The sequence below is a fragment of the Lipotes vexillifer genome, unplaced genomic scaffold (genome assembly GCF_000442215.2).
Source record: "Lipotes vexillifer unplaced genomic scaffold, Lipotes_vexillifer_v1.1 scaffold602, whole genome shotgun sequence".
In the NCBI taxonomy this organism is placed as follows: domain Eukaryota; kingdom Metazoa; phylum Chordata; class Mammalia; order Artiodactyla; family Lipotidae; genus Lipotes; species Lipotes vexillifer.
In genome coordinates this window covers 1454056-1474806 of record NW_006790307.1, presented here as the reverse complement: position 1 = coordinate 1474806, position 20751 = coordinate 1454056, and the positions used below count along the sequence as shown (strand labels likewise).

The following is a 20751-nucleotide window of genomic DNA, read 5'->3' as shown; positions in this document are numbered from 1 at the left end:
ATGACCTGTTCATCATAACTGTTACCACTATTGCTAAGCCTCAGTCCTTCTCAGGGAGAGGCCAATATACTATACCTTTCACCAGCCTGGAGACAGTTGTTGGTGAAGCATGTGGGGAGCCCTGTCAGGGAGAATAGATTTTATTCTCTGTTGCAGGATGCTGATTGCTTGGTGACCCATGATTGACCTCTCACTGGGTTTTATACTGGGACTCCCTCTCTTCCAGCCCCAGGACATGGATGTCGGTCTTCCAACGAAGAAAGCTCCTTCCAAAGTACTCTTATTCCCTAGTCTTGCCCACCCCTGACCTCCAGCAGTCTAGAAGGTCTTCCTCTTATTGGAGCTGTCAGCCTTATCCAGGCAGGCTGCATTAAAATGTTGCTATGATAGAGAGAAGGCAAGGCCTGGATCACCCAGAGAGAAAAAAAACTGAATCATCTTTCAGAAGCTGCTGAGGTGAGAATGGGGTTGACAAAGACAAAGAGGGACTATGAAAGAAACACTCATAAAGGCTGTATTAATATGCCAAAAATAATATGTATTATTCTGTTTTATCATATAATCATGTTTTTATTCTTTGTATTTAATGACAGTTAGCATCTTGGGGACCTTGTTGGCTGGGGAGAGACTGCCCCTCCCAGGACTAGCTAATTCCTAGAGATAGTAAATAATTTGCCTGAACATACCTTTCATATGCAAACCGACCAGTTGAGAGCCCATGCTTCTGACTGCCTCTTTTATCTAACTCTCACACATTGAGCCAATATTTCTCCTGCCCTAAATCACCCCAGGTCCAGGGACCAAGCAACTAGAGACCACTCCTATAGCCCAGAGCCCACTGAAATTATTCAAACTAACATAGGCAAAACATTTTCAGACATAAATCATACCAATGTTTTCTTGGGTCAGTCTCCCAAGGCAATAGAAATAAAAGCAAAAATAAACAAATGGGACCTAATGAAACTTATAAGCTTTAGCACAGCAAAGGAAACCATAAACAAAACGAAATGACAACCTACGGACTGGGAGAAAATATTTGCAAATGATGGAACCAACAAGGGCTTAATTTCCAAAATATACAAACAGCTTAGTTACAATTCAGTAACAAAAAAACAAACAACGCAGTCGAAAAATGGACAGAAGACCTAAACAGACATTTCTCCAAAGAAGACATACAGATGGCCGATGGGCACATGAAAAGATGCTCATCATCACTAACTATTAGACAAATGCAAGTCAGAACTACAGTGAAATACCACCTCACACCAGTCAGAATGGCCATCATTAAAAAGTCTACAAATAATAAATGCTGGAGAGGGCGTGGAGAAAAGGGAACCCTCCTGCACTCTTGGTGGGAATGTAAATTGGTGCAGCCACTATGGAAAACAGTATGGAGGTTCCTCAAAAAACTAAAAATAGAGTTGCCATATGATCCAGCAATCCCACTCCTGGGCATATACCAAGACAAAACTATAATTCAAAAAGATACATGCACCCCTATGTTCATAGCAGCACTATTTAAAATAGCCAAGACGTGGAAAGAACCTAAATGTCCATTGACAGATGAATGGATAAAGAACATGTGATATATATATATATATATATATATATATATCACACACACACACACAATGGAATATTAGCCATTACAAAGAATGAAATAATGCTATTTGCAGCAACATGGATGGACCTAGAGATTATCATACTAAGCCAAGTAAGTCAGAGAAACACAAATATATGATTCACTTATATGTGAATGTGGAATCTAAAAAATGATACAAATGAACTTATCTAGGAAACAGAAACCGACTCACAGACACAGGAAACAAACTTATGGTTACCAAAGGGAAAAGGTGGGGGGGGGCAGGAATATATTAGGAGGTTGGGATTAACATGTACACACTACTATATATAAAACAGATAATCAACAAGGACCTACTATATAGCACAGGGAACTCAATATTCTGTAATAACCTAAATGGGGAAAAAATAGATATATGTATAACTGAATCAATTTGCTGTACACCTGAAACTAGCACATTATAAATCAACCATACTCCAATATAAAATTTAAAATAATAAAATTTTTTTAAAAAGAAGGAAAAACAGCAGCAGCAACAACAGCAACAAATAAATGGACACCTGAATTCTATGATTTAAAGAGGAGAGAAATTGGTAAGGAGAAACAAAGATGAGTGGAACATAATTTCAAGAAATGAGGCAATGGAAACTTCATTCACCAAGAATTTCTTTTTTTTTTTGGCTCCACCATGCGTCTTGCAGGATCGTAGTTCCCCGACCAGGGATCAAACCTGGCCCCCCCGGCAGTGGAAGTGCAGAGTCCTAACCACTAGTCCGCCAGGGAATTCCCCCACCAAGAATTTCTAATCATAAAAAGTAGTTACTCTTACTGTATCTCAGGAATTCTTAATTGCTGACTTCCCCCCTCCCTATATTTATTTCTAGATATATAATGGAATTCTTTTTAAAAATTGGAACTCCTATTTATTGTTGTAAATGTTAAAGTCACACTATGATATGAATGCTTCACTTTTCTAAGTTAAGAATTTACAGCTCCAGGGCTTCCCTGGTGGCGCAGTGATTAAGAATCCTCCTGCCAATGCAGGGCACATGGGTTCGAGCCCTGGTCCGGGAAGATCCCACTTGCCGCGGAGGAACTAAGCCCGCGTGCCACAGCTACAGAAGCCTGCACACCACAACTACTGAAGCCCGCTCGTCTCGAGTCCGTGCTCCGCAATGAAGAGTAGCCCTCTTTCGCCACCACTAGAGAAAGCCCACACACAGCAATGAAGACCCAGCGCAGCCAAAAATAAAATAAATAAATTTATTTAAAAAAAAATTTACAGCTCCAGCCCAGACCCTTTTTTCTAAAGCTGAAAGATCACAGGACTCAGCTGCCTACCAGACACATCGACTTGGGATTTCAAATGCAACATATTAAAAATTGGACTCATCTCCTACCCACCCTCTCCTCCTCTAAGTTTATTCACTGTCCTGTATTCCCCATAATTGGCCTGCCAGAAACCAAAAAATCAAGGTAGCTTTCCCCCTCAACCTTGCATCTCCCCATCCAAGCAATCCAAAAATTCCCCTGGTTCTGATCCTTTGATATCTGTCTTATCTGTCTGCTGTTCTCTGTACCTCCTGCCTGCTTCTATCTTGGTCTTTCATTATTTCTCTTGTAGATTGTAACAGCAATTTCTCAAAGAATTATTTGCAGTCCACGGTCCTCCTAAGAGACCATGAATTGAAAAAAAAAATTAAAACTTTTTTCCCCCATTTTTATGGGCTAATGATGCATAACTCCATATATTTTCATTTGTATATACAACAAAGGATTAATTGTGAATAACCACCTACATGAGTTACTAAGGATTACTGAAATTTTGTATTAATAAGCTAAAATTAGCACACGAATAGGATTTACTGATTAAACTATACCCTATAAAGAAGTCTGGCATAATGCAATGTTATTGTACATCAATAGTTGGAATTACCCTAATTTTCAGAAAGGATGCCTTATCATTGTCATGGTTTTCAGTTCCTGCTTTTTGGCTTTTTAACTATAATTTCCCATAAATGTAGATTTATATCATAGTGCTTTAGGTTTATAGCTACCCTTGAAGACATATATTCATTTTGATTCAAATATTAATCATTCACAACCCTAATGATAAAGTAGATGTATATATAATCCCATCAAACTTTGGTTTTAAAAAAATGATACTTCATCCTAAAGACTCAGTACTTGTTTCTAAGGAAAGCGGCAACAGTAGGGTAAGGTATCTTATGGGATCATTTCTTTCCCCTGCAAAGCAGACCACAGTCAAAAGAGTTTGACGATCATGGTCTTTATTACTATCTTGGCTTTTAACTCCTGCCTTCCTCCTCCAAACACACACACATTATCACTTTAGTCTGTACTACCAAGAAGGGATCTCTTTTGCACACAAAGTATAATTGTTTTGGACTTCCCTGGTGGTCCAGTGGTTAAGACTCCATGTTCCCAATGCAGGGGGCATGGGTTCGAATCCTGATCAGGGAACTAAGATCCCGCATGCCACATGGCACTGCCAAAACAAACAAGCAAGCAAACAAAAAAACAAAATATAATTGTTTCATATCTCTTGCTCATTGTTTCATACCTCTTGCTCAGAATATTTCAGTTTCAACATTACCTTCAGCAATGATTATTAACACATTTAGGTGTTTTTCCCTTTAAGAATAAGTAAATAATAATTAAAGCTTTTGACATTCTTCTGAGAAAAACGTACATATACACATACACACAATAAAATCTTATACAGCTTCAGAGGTTTTGCAACACCCCTGAAGCCCAACCACAGATCTTCTAGGAATTCCTCACCCAGCCTATACAATTTACAAGTTGAATCTCCTTTCAATAGCATAAAAGGTCTTTTGCCTACCTAGCCAAACTCTTTACTTCCACTCCCCATTTCAAAAGGAATTTCCAGAACATACTATGTTCTCTCTTATACCTTTTTTAAAAATAATCTTTTAACTTTAGAATAGTTTGAGATTTACATAAAAATAGCTAAGATAGTACATATAGCTTCTGTATTCCCCGAACCCACTTTCCCCTATTTTTAACATCTTACCTCAGCGTAGTACATTTGTTACAATTAATGAACCAATATCTAAAAGTTATTAGTGAATAATGTGCATACTTTATTCAGATTTCCTTAGTTTTTACCAAATGTACTTTTTCTGTTCTAGGATCCTATCTAGAGTACCACATTACATTTAGTTGCTAGGTTCTTTTGGCTCCTTTTAGCTCTAATAGTTTCTCAGACTTTGCTTGTTTTTGATGACCTTGACAGTTTTGAGAGGCACTGATGGGGTATTTTGTAGAATGATGCTTAAATGGGATTTGTCTGATGTTTTTCTCATGACTAGGCAAGGATTATGTGTTTTGGAGGGGGAGACCACAGATACCATTTTCATCACATGGTATCTAGGATACATACTATCAATATAACTTATTACTGTTGATATTAACCTTGATCCACTGGCTGAAGTAGCATTTGTCAGGTTTCTCTGCAGTAAAATTACTCTTTTTGCTCCTTTCCATGCTATATTCTTGGGAAGAAAGTCACTATGCACAGCCCACACTTAAGGAGTGGTTAGTTACACTCCACTTCCTTGAGGGCAGAGTATCTACATAAATTTTTTGGAATACTTTGGCATGAGAGATTTGTCTATTCTCCCTTTCTTTGTTTTTTTCTTTTTTTTTCTCTCCATACACCAGTCTGTAATTTTTAATTAGAATTAACTATCAAAGACACTGCACCTTTGAAGTCTTTGAGCATAACAGTGTTAACAGTGGCTTTATTAAGTGAATGCTTGAAAGTATTCAACATGATATTCAATTTACTTCACATGTTTGCAAACACATTATTAGCAATTCTTAAATATTTCAACTCAACTAATTTGAAGTACAGAAGGCTTGTTCTCAAATAACTCTTCTGAGGTGACACGAAGACTGAAAGAAGCCTATGACTTGAGTCCAGGTCTCTAACCAACAATCACTATATCATCACTGGTGAACTCATATGAGGGAACTTCAAGGTTGAGAGGTGCAGACCCCTTCCTGATCCTGCCAGATGCATCATAGTGTGACCCACGGCAAGGGCAATAATAACCACCAAAATCTCCTGCATTTGCAATGGGTACACAACCAAGATGAGTGCAAAGACCTATCAAGACAAACCATTCAGGTTTCTTTACTCGTTCTAAATCATGCTGTGAGTCCCTCACCTGAAGTCCTTCAACTGCAGCTTTCTGGTCAGTTTCCTTCATGGTTCTGTGGTACACAAACAGGGGTTGGCCTCTCCATTTGAAAGCCATGTTCTTGCCCTCTGGAATATCGGATAACTTGATTCCGGTTTTGGACATGGCCAACACATCAGCAGAAGCACTCATGCTGGAAACGAACTGAGAAACGACATTCTTGGCAGCATACGTGACACCCACGGTAGCTGTTGCAGCTACCAAATAGGAGAAACCTTTTGTAGCCTCACTGCTCTCTTTTGAAGACTTTGTACTATCTAACACTTGAGCACGACAATAGTCAGAGAAGTCAGGCACTTTGACGTTCGTATGGGAATAACGAACAGAAGCAGGGACATTGAGGCCCACGGAGGTGACAAAAAGCTGGCCTGCGCGGCCTGGCCACTCAGCGACTCCCAGCACAGGAAGGACTGCTTCACATCCAGCACTGGCGACTCCAAGGTGGTGGGCACCGTGGGGTGGCGACCAACAACATAGTGACAGCAGCTCCCTCCCTTTCCTTTGTTTTTAAAATTGTTTTACCTCCGTCTGAAATGATGAAATAACAAAACACTCCCAGAATTTCCATGGCTAAACACACAATTTACTTCTTGTTCATGCCACAATCATCTATCATAGTTCAGCAAGTGGTTCTGTTCCACACAGTCACTCAGGCACCTGGGCTGACAGAGGTTTTACCAACAGGTAGCTACACCTTCTGACACATACAACTTCACCAGCTGCCAAGGCAGATAGAAAATTACTGGAGTGTTTTGCACTAGCACTTAAATGTTACAGTTTAGAAGTGACTCATCATTTCTACCCATAGCTCATTGGCCAGAATTAGTTACATAGCTCTTCCTAAATTCAAGGGAGTAGGGAAGTATAATCCTCCCCTGTGCCTGGAAGGAAGAGAACCAGACATGGGAAGTTCCTATCACAAATCTCCTACCCCAATTGCCCACCAAACAAAATCCTATTCTCCCTCCAATTCTCATCCAGCTGAAATGCTGTGAGGCCTTCACTGTCTCTTCCCCACCAACTTCAGGTCCCCTCTGTGCTCCATCAGCCCTCTGTGCAGACCAACAATAAAGCAACTATATATTGGATTGTAATTGTTGGTTTGCATGTCCTATAGAGGAAAACAGTCATGCCTTTTCACCTTGGTATCCTCAGCATTAACATGGTGCCTCTAACATAGAAAGAATTCAATCAATCAACTTTTATTATTTATTGAATTAGTTAATAGACAAATTCCTAAACTTACAACCAAATGTACACAGAACCTTCTTCCATAATACAGTTATTCATGTATAATTTCTTGACAATTGAAGTAGAAATTTTTTTCCCTTACTATAGTGAAGCGTTGAATAATACCTTCAAAAATTTTTACATATATTGGCATGAGGAATCCTGTGTCTCAAACATATTGTCTTATTTCTAATTTATTCCAGAGGCCTGAGTTAACTCTTTATAAAAAAATGATTCTTTCTTTAAAATTCTAGGTTACCTTTTTGCAATTATTTTCTCATGTTGGAGAAGCACATCCTTATGTAGTTTGTAGTTGTTTTTTATTTGTAAGTTTGTATTATTTCCTTGCATCATTTGTAATATCAAAACACTGGGGGTTTTTTTGGTTTTTTGGGGGGTTTTTGTGGGTTTTTTTTTTTTTAAACACTGTTTTAACACAGGTAGTCAAGAGAGAAGAATAACACCTTAATTGAAGGTGGAATGCATTTTTTATACAGGGAATTTACCAATTTTGTTGAATGTCTACACTATACACATGAGTGTGCTTCTTTCTGAGATGGCAGAGGAGAAATCTTACAGGAGCATAAGTCCTCAAAGAGCTCATCATGATGTATATGAGGACAATATGACAGCAAACCACAGAATAGACAATAAAGCCATAGATTACATGTGATTGACATATGTGTGTTATAAACTCTGAGTCCTCTGAGTTCAGGGATGGCATGCTCCGGATGCAAAGTAGGTTGGAGGGGAGAAAAACTGGACATAAGGAGACTACTTAGAAAGCCATGTCAGTAGTCCTGTCACAAAATTCAGATCTAAACTAGATTTCACATACCAGAGTACATTGAGGATATTTGACTTGCAGTGAATTGAATTTCTTACATGAGGAAGATATTTTAAGTGTAGTTTTTCTGTATTTAGGTTTATTTTATTCCCATTGTTTTTCACAAAAATTAGTAGTCATGTGTATATGTATATGTGTGTGTGTAAACGTTTCCATTTTAGAAGATAGTATTCTTATGAGGAAACTGAAAATTATCTTAAGTTCCTAGATGTTAAAACATCCATTCATTTTTTTTTTAGCAGGTTAGAGTTTATCATTCTATATTTGTATAGTATTTCTAATTTACTAAGTTACTCTTTAATTGAAAATCATTATGAATCGGCAAAGAAACTATTTTCCAAAATAAATGTGTAAGGCACTGATAACTAGCCCTCATCATTTTTGGGTCAGGTCATTGTGAGACCTGTGTGTAAATTGTGCTATGTTTGTGAGTTCAGTTCCTTTCTGACTGAGTTGGAAATAGACCACTCCCATGCCAGCAAACCAGCCACCTCACAGAGGTGATATTGACCTGAGATGGAGGATTGGGATGAGAAAATGTGTGGCTGCATCTTAAACAACTTAGAGTGATGTCAAAGGGAGAATAGCACCATCTTCAATTAAATGTGTACATAAAAATTGTTGTTAATAAGAAGTTAAGCATATTATCTTATTTGCTTGCTAAGGGTAGCAATAAAATGTTTGTTTGTCGAGAGGGGGGAAAATACAACCCAAATACATGACCTTATTCCCCTATTTGCAACAATTTCTTCTCTCCTCCCCCAACATTTTGTGATGTTACCAGAGCTAATGTATGGATTGAAATCATTGTTTTCTAGTTCAATGAAAGAAGTTTAATGATTATGCAGTTGCACTGGCACAAATAAAAAGATCAAACAAACCTGAAACCCAAAAGTCATACTTAATAGAGAAATGAAATCAGAATACTCTTCTGGAAAGAGGAAACTAAAGTGGGAGCATTTTCATCTCCTTGTAAACAAGACTGTTTTAACACATGTTTGAAAAGTCAGTTACCTATTTCATTATAATTTCTCAATGATGAATGCCCAATTGTTTTGTAAACTGAGAGAGGATTTTGTAACCTGACCGATTGTGGGAAGGGAAATATTTGTTCATAATGTGAAAAGGGGCAGAAAAAAAAAAAAGGGGGAAGTGAAGTGAGATCCCGCCTAAATTCTGATTGCATAATGATAACAGAAGTAATAGTACAGAGGAAGTATTCACAAAGAAATCAAAAGCTTGCCACAATTATCAGTTGTTCACATATCAAGAATATTGATTTTTAAATAGTCTCTTAACTGTTTCATGGCATTGCCTGGTGTTAGATCAACCTCTTAGAGAAAAATCACACTTTTAAAATAAATACATAAAATGGGTTTGCACAACTATATCGGGAGCTAAAATCAGACAAGAAGTAGACAAAGGAGTTATAGTGTGTCAAAGGGTGAAAATTGGGTCGCGGTAGAATTTCTTCCCATTCACTTCAACTTTTACAAGGTAATGTGGTAAACTGAAAAGACCATGGAACTGACCTGAATCCAAATCCCAGCTCCTCCACTCACTAGCTATATGTCTTTGGGCAAGAGACTTTTCTTCTCTGGGACATACATTTTTTCATCTGTAAAATAGATATAATACCTACCTTTAATACCCCTGTAAGAATTATAAGTAATGTTTAAGTGGTTAACATTTCATAAGCATTTGATAAACAAAAGCTAGTATTATTTACCTTTCCTTTTCCCCTTTATCTCGAACTGGTCTGGATAATATCTAATCCTGATTATTCAAACCTCCTAAATATCTCTGAAACCCTCCCATTTCTCTGTTACCCACCCCCACCTTTGTCTGCCATCTGGATTCCTTGCCAGTTTTCTAGCAGCGGTCCCTGAATCCAATCTAGAGTGTTTTGTTTTGTTAAGATTTTGATCCAGTTACTCTCCAGTTTAATACTCATGAATAGTTTCCCATTGTCTTTGGGATTAAGTGCTAAATCTCACAGTTTTGGGGATTAAGCTTCCAGGTCTGGTCCTGCTCACCCCTCCAACTTTCTCTTTGCCACCAGATATCCTAACATTTCTTTCGTTGTCTACATAGTACACTGAGGAAACAGCGGGAATGAAGACAGAGAAGAGAGTGAGTACGTGGCAAGTATCAGGAATGGTAAAATCTCCTCTATGACTATCAGTAAAGTACATGGCAGATTACTAGGCTAGTACTATTTTTTAGGCTTAATGATCAATTGATGGGTCAGTAACATGCGGCTCTGTGCTAGAGCACAGTAACTAGAGACTCTTACAGCACAGTATTGCTACCATAGTAGAAATAATTTCTCTTGTGTATGTTAAATAGTAGTATTTTTTCTTGGTATGAACCAATTACCTGACTCAAAACACAAGAACAGCAAGACCATAGAGAAAATTAAGTACAAAAGTTAGATGATTTCTGGAGTTTGAATGGTGTCAGGGAACACAGGAAATTATCTTGTTTGATCTATTTTGCAAAGAGTGGGAACTTAAATTACAGGGATATCGAGAGCTAAAAGAAGAGAAAGTGGTCACTAATCCTTGAGGAAAAAAATACAGTGGTCTGGATTAGGCAAACCCAAACCATTTACCATTTTTCAGTGACCCATATACCTGAGGGGCTAACAAAACGCCACCTTTGGATTGGGGTCAAGCACTGCTCCTAAGTCAGGGAATGTCCCCATAGGGAGCCACTCTGACCTGCGGCCAGGCTGCTGGACTTGCTGGGAGCAGCTGTGTGCTGGTCCTGTTTCACAAGGCTGTTACACGCTACACCTTTTACCATTTACTCCACCTTAACCTTTCAACATGTGGGCTCCCCCAGAGAGCCCTGCAGTGTTCCCTGCCACAGCCCTCCCATCTGCCCCACCCCTCCAGATTCTCCTAGCAGCCATGCTGCCACAGCAGAGATGAGACTAGGTCCTCTGCACCCCTGAGCCAAACTACACAAGGACGGCATCAGCTGGAGAATGCAGTGAGTGCAGCTGCCCTGACCGTGGTCTCCCAGGGTCCATAATGGCTTCAAGAAAATGGAACTGCTTCACTAACAAGTGATTATTTATACCTTTTGACAAAACTCATGCCAATGCCTCTTTTCATTAATACAGACAATTTTGATTTACCAGTGTCAGTACAAACACTGCACAAACACAGATGGGTATAATTTTTGTTTGTTTGTTTGTTTTTGTTTGTGGTACGCGGGCCTCTCACTGTTGTGGCCTCTCCCGTTGCGGAGCACAGGCTCCAGACGCGCAGGCTCAGCGGCCAAGGCTCATGGGCCCAGCCGCTCCGCGGCATGTGGGATCCTCCCGGACTAGGGCACGAACCCGCGTCCCCTGCATCGGCAGGCGGACTCTCAACCACCAGGGAAGCCCTCTTTTTATGTCTTAAAACCAATTTCAGGGCTTAACCATGGACACAAAAGGTGTCCCCTAAGAAATATAGCCCTCTCAAGATGCAGAGCCACTCCAGAGGTAGCCTAAGAAAGCAAAGACCTTCATTGTCACAGGTGTCAAAGAAACCTCTATCTTCCACAAAGTGAGACACCTGAAATCACTGACCTACTTATCTGTGTTACCAGAAAGGGGATACTGGGATGAGAATTTTTCCCTCACAAACAAGGCAATGAAGGTAGAGGCGATAAAGGCCCCTTATGGACTGAGACCCTTTATTAAGGCAAACTCCCCTGAGAGCCAGCATGGTTGGACAAAGAGAATGTTGCCTGTCACTTCATGTCTTAGGCTCTTAGCTGGCTGACTAGCTGCTGATGCAAGCCTGACAGACAGTCTGCACCCCCAAAGTGGCAGAAACCAGAGGGAATATTCTCACTGGTTACAAAGCCAAGTTCTCAGTACATAAAATGAGACAAAAGGAGATTCTCATCTTACGGTTTTTCATCCTTATGACAAATGACACAAAAGACAGAGACAAAGGAAAACATGACTTTCTGGGAGGCTAAGAATCAATACCCATAGGTGTTGATTACCAACAACAAAATCACAAAAGTCACGGTTCAAGATCTATCTTCACAAATGTTTTTCTCATGCCACTGTGCATTTGGAAAGGAAGGGCCAAGGAGAAATGTTTATCCTCCTCTCTTGACTGTCCACTACAGACAGAGATCTGGGAGACTGACATGGTAAGAATTCTTACCTTCTGCTGATCTGTTGTCAGTTATCCCATATCTAAACTACAGTCTCTAGGGAGAGTAGAGTGTTCCAGCCTTTTACTGTCCCATCACCAGAAACTGTACAGGAGGAAAAATTTGTTTCCTTTTACCCTTTTAGGTTTTTGGCTGGGGCTGTGAAACAAAAGACAGATTAACAAGAGAACAAGTTTATTAATATATATATCTCATATATACTTATAAGAAATGCAGGGATGAGTAACTCAAAGAGGTGGCTAGAACTTGGACTTACATATCATGTTAACCAAAGAACAATATATTTTTAGAGGAGCAACAAGCACTAGGCTTCCAAGGGTGGCAAATTGAGGGACGATCAATATATAAGAAACCAATGGAAGATAATAGCTAGTCAGTAAATGTTGTTTTGTAGAGTACTCTGGTGCTGTCTTGGGGCTAAGTGTCTAGGGTTGTAGGTGATTAATTTCTGCACAAATTTATGTTCTGCTTTCAAGAAAATAGGGGGAGGGCAGAGAACTTTTCTTGGATCTGCTTCTTTTCAGTTGCCTTCAGCTCAAAATCATTCTCATGCCAAAGGGCAAGATTTTTTGGTGATATATTCTGGTATTCTCCTGTAGGTTTTGCTATAAAGTTCCCTTGCTTTATAATGACCCTTTATGTTCTAACATGGAAATGTGAAGTAAGGCATTGTCAGAAAGGAGTTAGGAATGTTGTTCACATGAGACTTATTTATAATAGTAAACGTTGGTTTATAAATTAAGAGTTTACAATAGTAACCAAAAAAGTTAGTATAGGAATCTGGCTGAGCAACATGGTGTTGTGCTATGCAACTATCAAAACAACAGAGTGTCGTGTTCTTTTGTGGAAATTATATAAAGTAATTTTAAGTGAAAAAGATGAAGACAACATAGTGAAGGCACATAAAACAATTTAATGAAAATGAATATTAATCAAAGATTGGAGCTCATTTGCTCTTACGTAAAATGTTCAGTTTTTTCCCTTTATAGTTGCTGAAATTCATGATAAAATAGGAGGAAGTTCCTCTTTTGGCAATAGTGCTAATCCCGATTCTTCCTGAGCAATGTCATATCATTATTTTCTTGCAGGTCATCCTTAGGACCTCAGAATATCCCTCTTCAAACCTAAGGGAGAAAACTTTTAAAGACAGTTGACCAATAAACGGTTCCTGATTTCCACCAGTCTCAAAGGGTGGAGCTGCCAGACCACTCGGAGAAGGAGGAAGTGAAAAGATGCTAAATACCAGGGCCAGCTCACCCTGGCCAGCCTGGAGGTCTGGCTTCTCAGTCAGCATGAAGGCTGTCCTTATTCTGGGGCTTCTCCTCCTTTCTGTCGCTGTCCAGGGCAAGATCTTTGAGAGGTGTGAGCTTGCCAGAACTCTGAAAAGACTCGGATTGGATGGCTATAAGGGAGTCAGCCTGGCAAACTGTAAGTTAACTCTTCTTCATCTGTCCAAATAGTTAGCCAGGTGTGGAACAGATACTCATAGAGGATGAAGAATAAGAAAGGGGGGCTTCCCTGGTGGCGCAGTGGTTGAGAGTCCGCCCGCCGATGCAGGGGTTGCGGGTTCGTGCCCTGGTCTGGGAAGATCCCACGTGCCGCGGAGCGGCTGGGCCCGTGAGCCATGGCCGCTGAGCCTGCGCGTCCGGAGCCTGTGCTCCGCAACGGGAGAGGTCACAACAGGGAGAAGCCAAAAAAAAAAAAAAAAAAAAAAAAAAAAAAAAAGAATAAGAAAGGGACTTTGATTGAATGGACTTTTTTTATTCCTTTGATGGTTTGTACACTTACAATGGTTAAAAACATCAACTTGTTCCTTTAGAATCAGATGTACCAGGTGAAGGATTGAGGCATGGGAGGACCAAATTCTGTACCATTTTCAGCATGCCAGGACCCGTTGTACACTTCTAGTGCCACTAAATTTGCCCGCTGGCACATGTAAGCTGACTCAAAGATTCATTTGTGCACCGAGGATATGTCTATCAAGCCCTTGGTGTTGGACTCCAGCCATTTCCAGTTTGGAACTTGGGTTCTGGAAGCCTGAGTAATGTAGTATTTTTTTCATTTTTAATTCCCCTACCATGGTGTTGGGTTTTTAACAGCAAAGTTTTAAAAAAATTACATTGAATTCTTAAAACAGGGACAGTAGGAACCTATTTCCCCTCAATCAATATCTATATAAGGATTCCTGAAATGCAGCATGAAATGACATTTTATTCTTTTTTTTTTTTTTTTTTTTTTTTTTTTTTACATGGGCCTCTCACTGTTGTGGCCTCTCCCATTGCGGAGCACAGGCTCCAGAAGCACAGGCTCAGCAGCCAAGGCCCATGGGCCCAGCCGCTCCGTGGTATGTGGGATCCTCCCAGACCGGGGCACGAACCCGTGTCCCCTGCATTGGCAGGTGGACTCTCAACCACTGCGCCACCAGGGAAGCCCGACATTTTATTCTTACTCTAGTTGATTATTTTTCATTTTCTTCCACAGAATTCAAGATGTGCCCTAAGTAAAAGTTACTTTATATTTTAGTCCATATCTGTCAATGTAATCACTGAATTTTTCAGATTGAATTCAGACATTTCCCCTCCATAACTGTTTTTGAATGAATGAGCAAATGGCTAGATGGGTGGATGGATGACACAGTCTTTCTTATTCTATGACTCCTGTTGTCTGGATTCTAATTTGATATCCAAATTCATCTTTAGGTATCATAAGAAATTTTCTTTCTCCCAGAAAATCCTTATTTTTCCTAATAAAAAGCATTAGCATATGCATCTGCTGCTAATTACCAAACCCACTCAACATCTCTTGATTTTCCTATTCTAGGCTGAATCTTACCTGAGGGATGGGAGTAGGGGAAGGGTAATAGCAATGGAAGAAACAGCTATTTTAATACTTTAAAAAATATGTTACCTTGTTTCATTAGTATTACCAAATGATTTGCTAACAAAAGAATTCTAAGGGCCCTTTAACACCAAAGTGTTAAAATATTTTACAAGTAAAATACATCTTTATAAAGTCGTTAGTAAAATAGAATTAGTTAAATAGAACTATATAATTATGCTATGAACTATAAATCATATGGTGTTGCTGTTTATTACTTAAAATACATTTTTTTCAGGGATGTGTTTGGCCAAATGGGAAAGCAATTATAACACACAAGCTACAAACTACAATCCTGGAAGCCGAAGCACTGATTATGGGATATTTCAAATCAATAGCCGCTACTGGTGTAATGATGGCAAAACCCCAGGAGCACATAACGCCTGTCGCATGCCCTGCAGTGGTAAGACAAGATAATGCTGAGTGATGGCACAGGATCCATCTGGTTATACTTACAAGAATAGAGATTCAATACAAATGAAAAGGTCTTGAAGGGTTCATCAGGGACCTAGAAAAACTCCACCTTAACTTCTAGAAACTCTTTATTATTCTCATAATTCCTTAAGAAAGAAATTAAAGAGCTGGTATCATAAAAGGTTGCTGTTTTCTAATATACAAAAGCTTCTGGAATGACATCACTTTATTATAACTGGACTTGGTGATGCTTTGTAGAGAACAATGCCAATTGGACATATGTACACTACCAAATGTAAAATAGATAGCTAGTGGGAAGCAGCCACATAGCACAGGGAGATCAACTTGGTGCTTTGTGACCACCTAGAGCGGTGGGATAGGGAGGGTGGCAGGGAGACGCAAAAGGGAGGGGATATGGGGATATATGTATACGTATAGCTGATTCACTTTTGTTATACAGCAGAAACTAACACACCATTGTAAAGCAATTATACTCCAGTAAAGATGTTAAAAAAATAAATAAATAAAATAAAATTTTAAAAAAAGGAAAAAAAAAGAACAATGCCATTCCTCCTACTTACCTTGTTTGGGGAGGTTTAGGGATAATTTGGTGTGTGGTGTTTTTTTTTTTTTAATCTACCCTCCTTTATTGGAAAATGAAAGGATTAGTAGTTAACCAAAGAGGAGGAATATGTGTGGTCCTTTTTAAAAAATTGTTTTTACTTTTTATTTATTATGAAATGTTTTAAATATATGGAAAATTAGAAACATTAGTATATTAGTATAATAAACATCAGTATGCTCATCATGTACTTTAACAGTAAAACATTTTGTCATATTTACTTCTTTTATGTATATATTATATATATATATATATTTTCTTTTTTGCTGAGTGATTTTAAAGTGAATTAGAAACATTATGACATTTCATTTCTAAATTCTTTAGTTTGCATCTCCAAAAATATAGTTCCTATATAAACATTGTTATTCTAACAAGTTAATCTACGGATTTGTTTAATTGGGGTGAAACAAATATTCTATTCAGTTCCTTTTAAAAGAGAGATAACGTGTAATCTTTAGTACATAAAATACTGGAGAAGTATTACAAAATTGATATTGTTAAATTTTTAAATATTAAAAGAGAAGATTCATCTTAGAATATTCTTTTGTATCCAGTTAATTTATTTTAAAAAATATTCTGTATTATATAATAATCTATGGTCATTGAATAAACATTCTTACTACCCAGAGATGTATGACCACTGGAAACTTTTGGTATACATATATTCTTTGAGGATATGTATCACTTACATATATGAATGTAAAGCTATGTTATACACATATGTACACACATACAAACATGTAAGCAATGTGTGTTTCAACAAAAATGAAATTGTACTATATTTACTGCTTTACAATTTGCTCTTTATTACACAAAATTATTTTTGTCAACAAATACCAATCTTTATTATTTTTTAAAGATGAATAGAATTCCACTTTATAAATATTCTATAATTTATCAATCCAACTCTTAATGTTAAGTACTTAAGGTGTTTCCATTTTCCCCTATTATTAATTGCTATGAAACACCCTGTACATACATCTTTGGGTACATCTCTTATTATTTCTTTAGAGTGAATTTCCAGTAGTAAAATTGCTGAGCAAAAAAGTGCTAGACCAGTTTCTACTTGTTGGTTTGTTTCTGTTTTGTTTTGTTTTTTACAGTGCCTAGTAAAAAGAGAACCTTCTATCACATTAGTGAATAATTCCAGAGCTTCCAATGACTTTGGTAAATGAGAAACAGAATGGTTTATTTCATGCCAAATGGGATGGAATGAAGAAAGAGTTTTCCCCCAACATTCACAGATACATGGACTCTTAAAAAATAATTTTAGTTGTTCTTTTCTCAGCCTAAGAGAATGAAGCTGGCTGAACCTAAACTTAAAATGAAATTTCTATGAGCATTGTTTCCATTTCTCACCACTTCTTTTTCAGCGTTGCTGAAAGATGACATCACTGAAGCTGTAACATGTGCAAAGAGGGTTGTCCGTGATCCACAAGGTGTTAGAGCATGGTATGCTTTTTTTTTTCCCTTCCAGTTTTATTGAGATGTAATTGACATACAGCACTGTACAAGATTAAGGTGTACAGCATAATGATTTGACTCATACATCATTGAAGCTGTAACATGTGCAAAGAGGGTTGTCCGTGATCCACAAGGTGTTAGAGCATGGTATGCTTTTTTTTTTCCCTTCCAGTTTTATTGAGATGTAATTGACATACAGCACTGTACAAGATTAAGGTGTACAGCATAATGATTTGACTTACATACATCATGAAATGATTATCACAATAAGTTTAGTGAACATCCATTATCTCATATGGATACACAATTAAAGAAATAGAAGAAAAAATTTGTGTGTGTGATGCAAAGTCTCAGGATTTATTCTCTCAACAACTTTCGTATATAACATACAGCAGTGTTAATTATATATATCATGTTGTACATTATATCTTTAGTACTTATCACTGGAAGTTTGTAGTACCTTTGACTGCCTTCATTCAATCCCCTCCCCTCACACCACCCACAACCTCCACCTCTGGTAACCACAAATCCAACCTCTTTTTCTATGAGTTTGTTTGTATGTTCCTTTCTCTGTGTTTGCAGTATAATGGACCTACAACACTATGTTAGTTCCTGTTACAGAGCATGCTGTGTGTTAATCATTAAAGGGGAGAGCTGTTTTACCCTGCTGTTATGAGAGAAGTGAGGGAATATTTCCAAAGACCAACATATGCTACTGAGAACTGAAAATTGCAGCTTTAGGTATATATGCTAAACAATGTATCACATAGAAACCATCTATGTTAACTGATTCAGAATCTTATTCTTTTACTCCTCAATTTTTTTTTAGGGGATTTCTAGAGTTTTTTTCTTTTTTAAAAATATTTATTTATTATTTTTGGCTGCATCGGGTCCTCGTGGCAGCTTGCGGGCTCTTCGTTGCCGTGCGCAGACTTTTCTCTAATTTTGGCGCACGAGCTTCAGAGCACATGGGCTCTCTAGCTGTGGTGCTCGGGCTCAGTAGTTGTGCCACGCGGGCTTAGTTGCCCCGCGGCATGCAGGATCTTACTTCCCTGACCAGAGTTCGAACCCGCGTCCCCTGCATTAGAAGGCAGATTCTCAACCACTGTACCACCAGGGAAGTCCCAATTTCTAGAGTTTTTAAGATTTTCCCCACTCTATGAACTCCTTGTCATATCTTGAAGTTATTTTGTAATTAAGTAAATGTGGAATGTACTTTGCAGTTGTGGACTACACAGGACTCAACATTCTTCTTCAGCATTCTGTGCTCTAGTGAAGGCTTGGGGGGAGACAGGAAGTACTTGGTATACATATCTCCATTTAATACTTGGATTGATCTGTAGCCTGTATTTCAGTATTGATAAACTATTTTGTTCTCCCAAAGGATTTGAAGTATGTGTATTACAATGAAGGTATGTTTTAACCTTATTACCATGTGTTTCATCTTTCTCTGCAGGGTGGCATGGAGAAGTCACTGTCAAAACCAAGATCTCAGGAGATATGTTCAGGGTTGCGGAGTGTAACTGTGGAGTTTTCTTTCTTCAGCTCATTGTCTCTTTTTCACATTAAGGAAATAATAGTTGAGTGAAAGGTCATACTACCATTCTTTCAAACAAATAATGTTTTTACAGAAGCAGGAGCATATGGGCTTTCTTCTAAGAGACTTAATGTTTACCTCATGTGTTTATTGTTTTATATTAGGCCTACAATATTTTTCGGTTTGCTAATAGAACTAATGCTGGTGAATATTTGTCTAAAATCTTAATTATCAAATATATGTCCAGTACATTCAGTTCTTAATCAAAGAAATAACCCAGACTTAATCTTGAATGATATAAGTACTCCCTAATATGCAATAAAAATATAACCAAAGAATATGTTTAAACAAATTGATCTTAGGCAAAATCCCACTTGTGTAGGCATGTGACACCTTCATCTGTTCTGTCATCTCCCAAAACAGTAAAAGATAACCACTCTTTGTTGGGCAATATAAAAATTTAAAAAGAGCAGAATGCCAAGTGGCTAAAAATAAAAACAGCCTGAATTAAGAATTTTGTTTCCATAAAGTGTGACCTTTGATTTGAATGTTTTCTTAGAAATGTTGCATTTACACAGCTTTAAAAATAAACTCACAATTTATATATCAATCTATCTTATCCCTTTTAAAGAACTCATTTATGCATCTTGCTGGTCATGAAGGAATATAAAGAGGGATTAGATGACCTGTTGCTTTTCCTTCATTTTATTAAGTTAGATTCATGCATTATGACAAATTCAGAGGCAGGTGAGTTTTCAAGTATTGAAATAATTGCTAATTAACCACAGGTGTGAAATTCTGCATGCTGTAAAAAATACAAACATTTTCATTAAAAGCTTTGCAATTCATACCTTGTCTCTTTGTTTAGAGCCGTTTAGTATCTCTGAAGAAATACATATGTATATATTTGGAAAAAAATTATCTGACACTTAGTGTTTCCTACATCCTCACCTGTACTGAAACAGCTGGATATTGCTGGAAAAATCCAAAAACATGCTGACAGATGTCACTTTACTTTTTTATTTTTTATTTTTTTGGCCGTGCCGCGCGGCTTGTGGGATCTTAGTTCCCCGACCAGGGATTGAACCCGCACGCTCAGTAGTGAAAGTGCGGAGTCTTAACCACTGGACTGTCGGAATTCCCCTCACTTTTTCACTGTTGTGGCCTCTCCTGTTGCGGAGCACAGGTTGCGGACGCGCAGGCTCAGCGGCTATGGCTCACGGGCCCAGCCGCTCCACGGCATGTGGGATCTTCCCGGACCAGGGCACGAACCCGTGTCGCCTGCATCAGCAGGCGGACTCTCAACCACTGCGCCACCAGGGAAGCCCTCCCCTTGCTTTAAATTCATAACCCCAAATCTCAAATGGGCCTTCAAGTCTGCCTGGTCATCTTAGTCACTTCTCTGCAATCCTTCTGTGTCGGTGTACCCACTCTCCAAAATGACTATCAATATTTACTTCTCTCATTTCAAAGTTCCAGCACACACGCCCAGCCACTGGCCTTCCACACTCTCTGCTGTCAGTACAGGACCTGGCCTCATATTACACTGAGAGAATAGACACAACCTTAGACAAAATTCTCCCCCTCCTCACCACCATTAACAGAGGTCACATCTTTCCCTGGGCCCATCATCTCTTCCTTCCCCTTTATTACTAGGATGAAGGGCCTCTGCTCCTGCCAATGGCAGTGTCTCCACATGCAATCGTCAATGAAGCCCTCTCACTGCTCCAATTTAGGCTGTTT

General features: G+C 38.5%; 1 protein-coding gene and 1 pseudogene across 1 annotated transcript; one reads left to right on the top strand and one right to left on the bottom strand.

The window, feature by feature from the left end:
* Window positions 1–5556: 5556 nt before the first annotated feature.
* LOC103087495 (cytochrome b-c1 complex subunit Rieske, mitochondrial pseudogene) lies at window positions 5557–10717 on the bottom strand (annotated as a pseudogene).
* A 2647-nt stretch (window positions 10718–13364) lies between these two features.
* LYZ (lysozyme) lies at window positions 13365–19313 on the top strand. Its single transcript, XM_007463554.1, has 4 exons — window positions 13365–13522; window positions 15210–15374; window positions 17381–17459; window positions 18928–19313. Exons 1-4 carry the CDS (start codon window positions 13387–13389, stop codon window positions 18992–18994), a joined length of 447 nt encoding a protein of 148 aa, XP_007463616.1. The 5' UTR covers window positions 13365–13386; the 3' UTR covers window positions 18995–19313.
* The last annotated feature ends 1438 nt before the right edge of the window (window positions 19314–20751 follow it).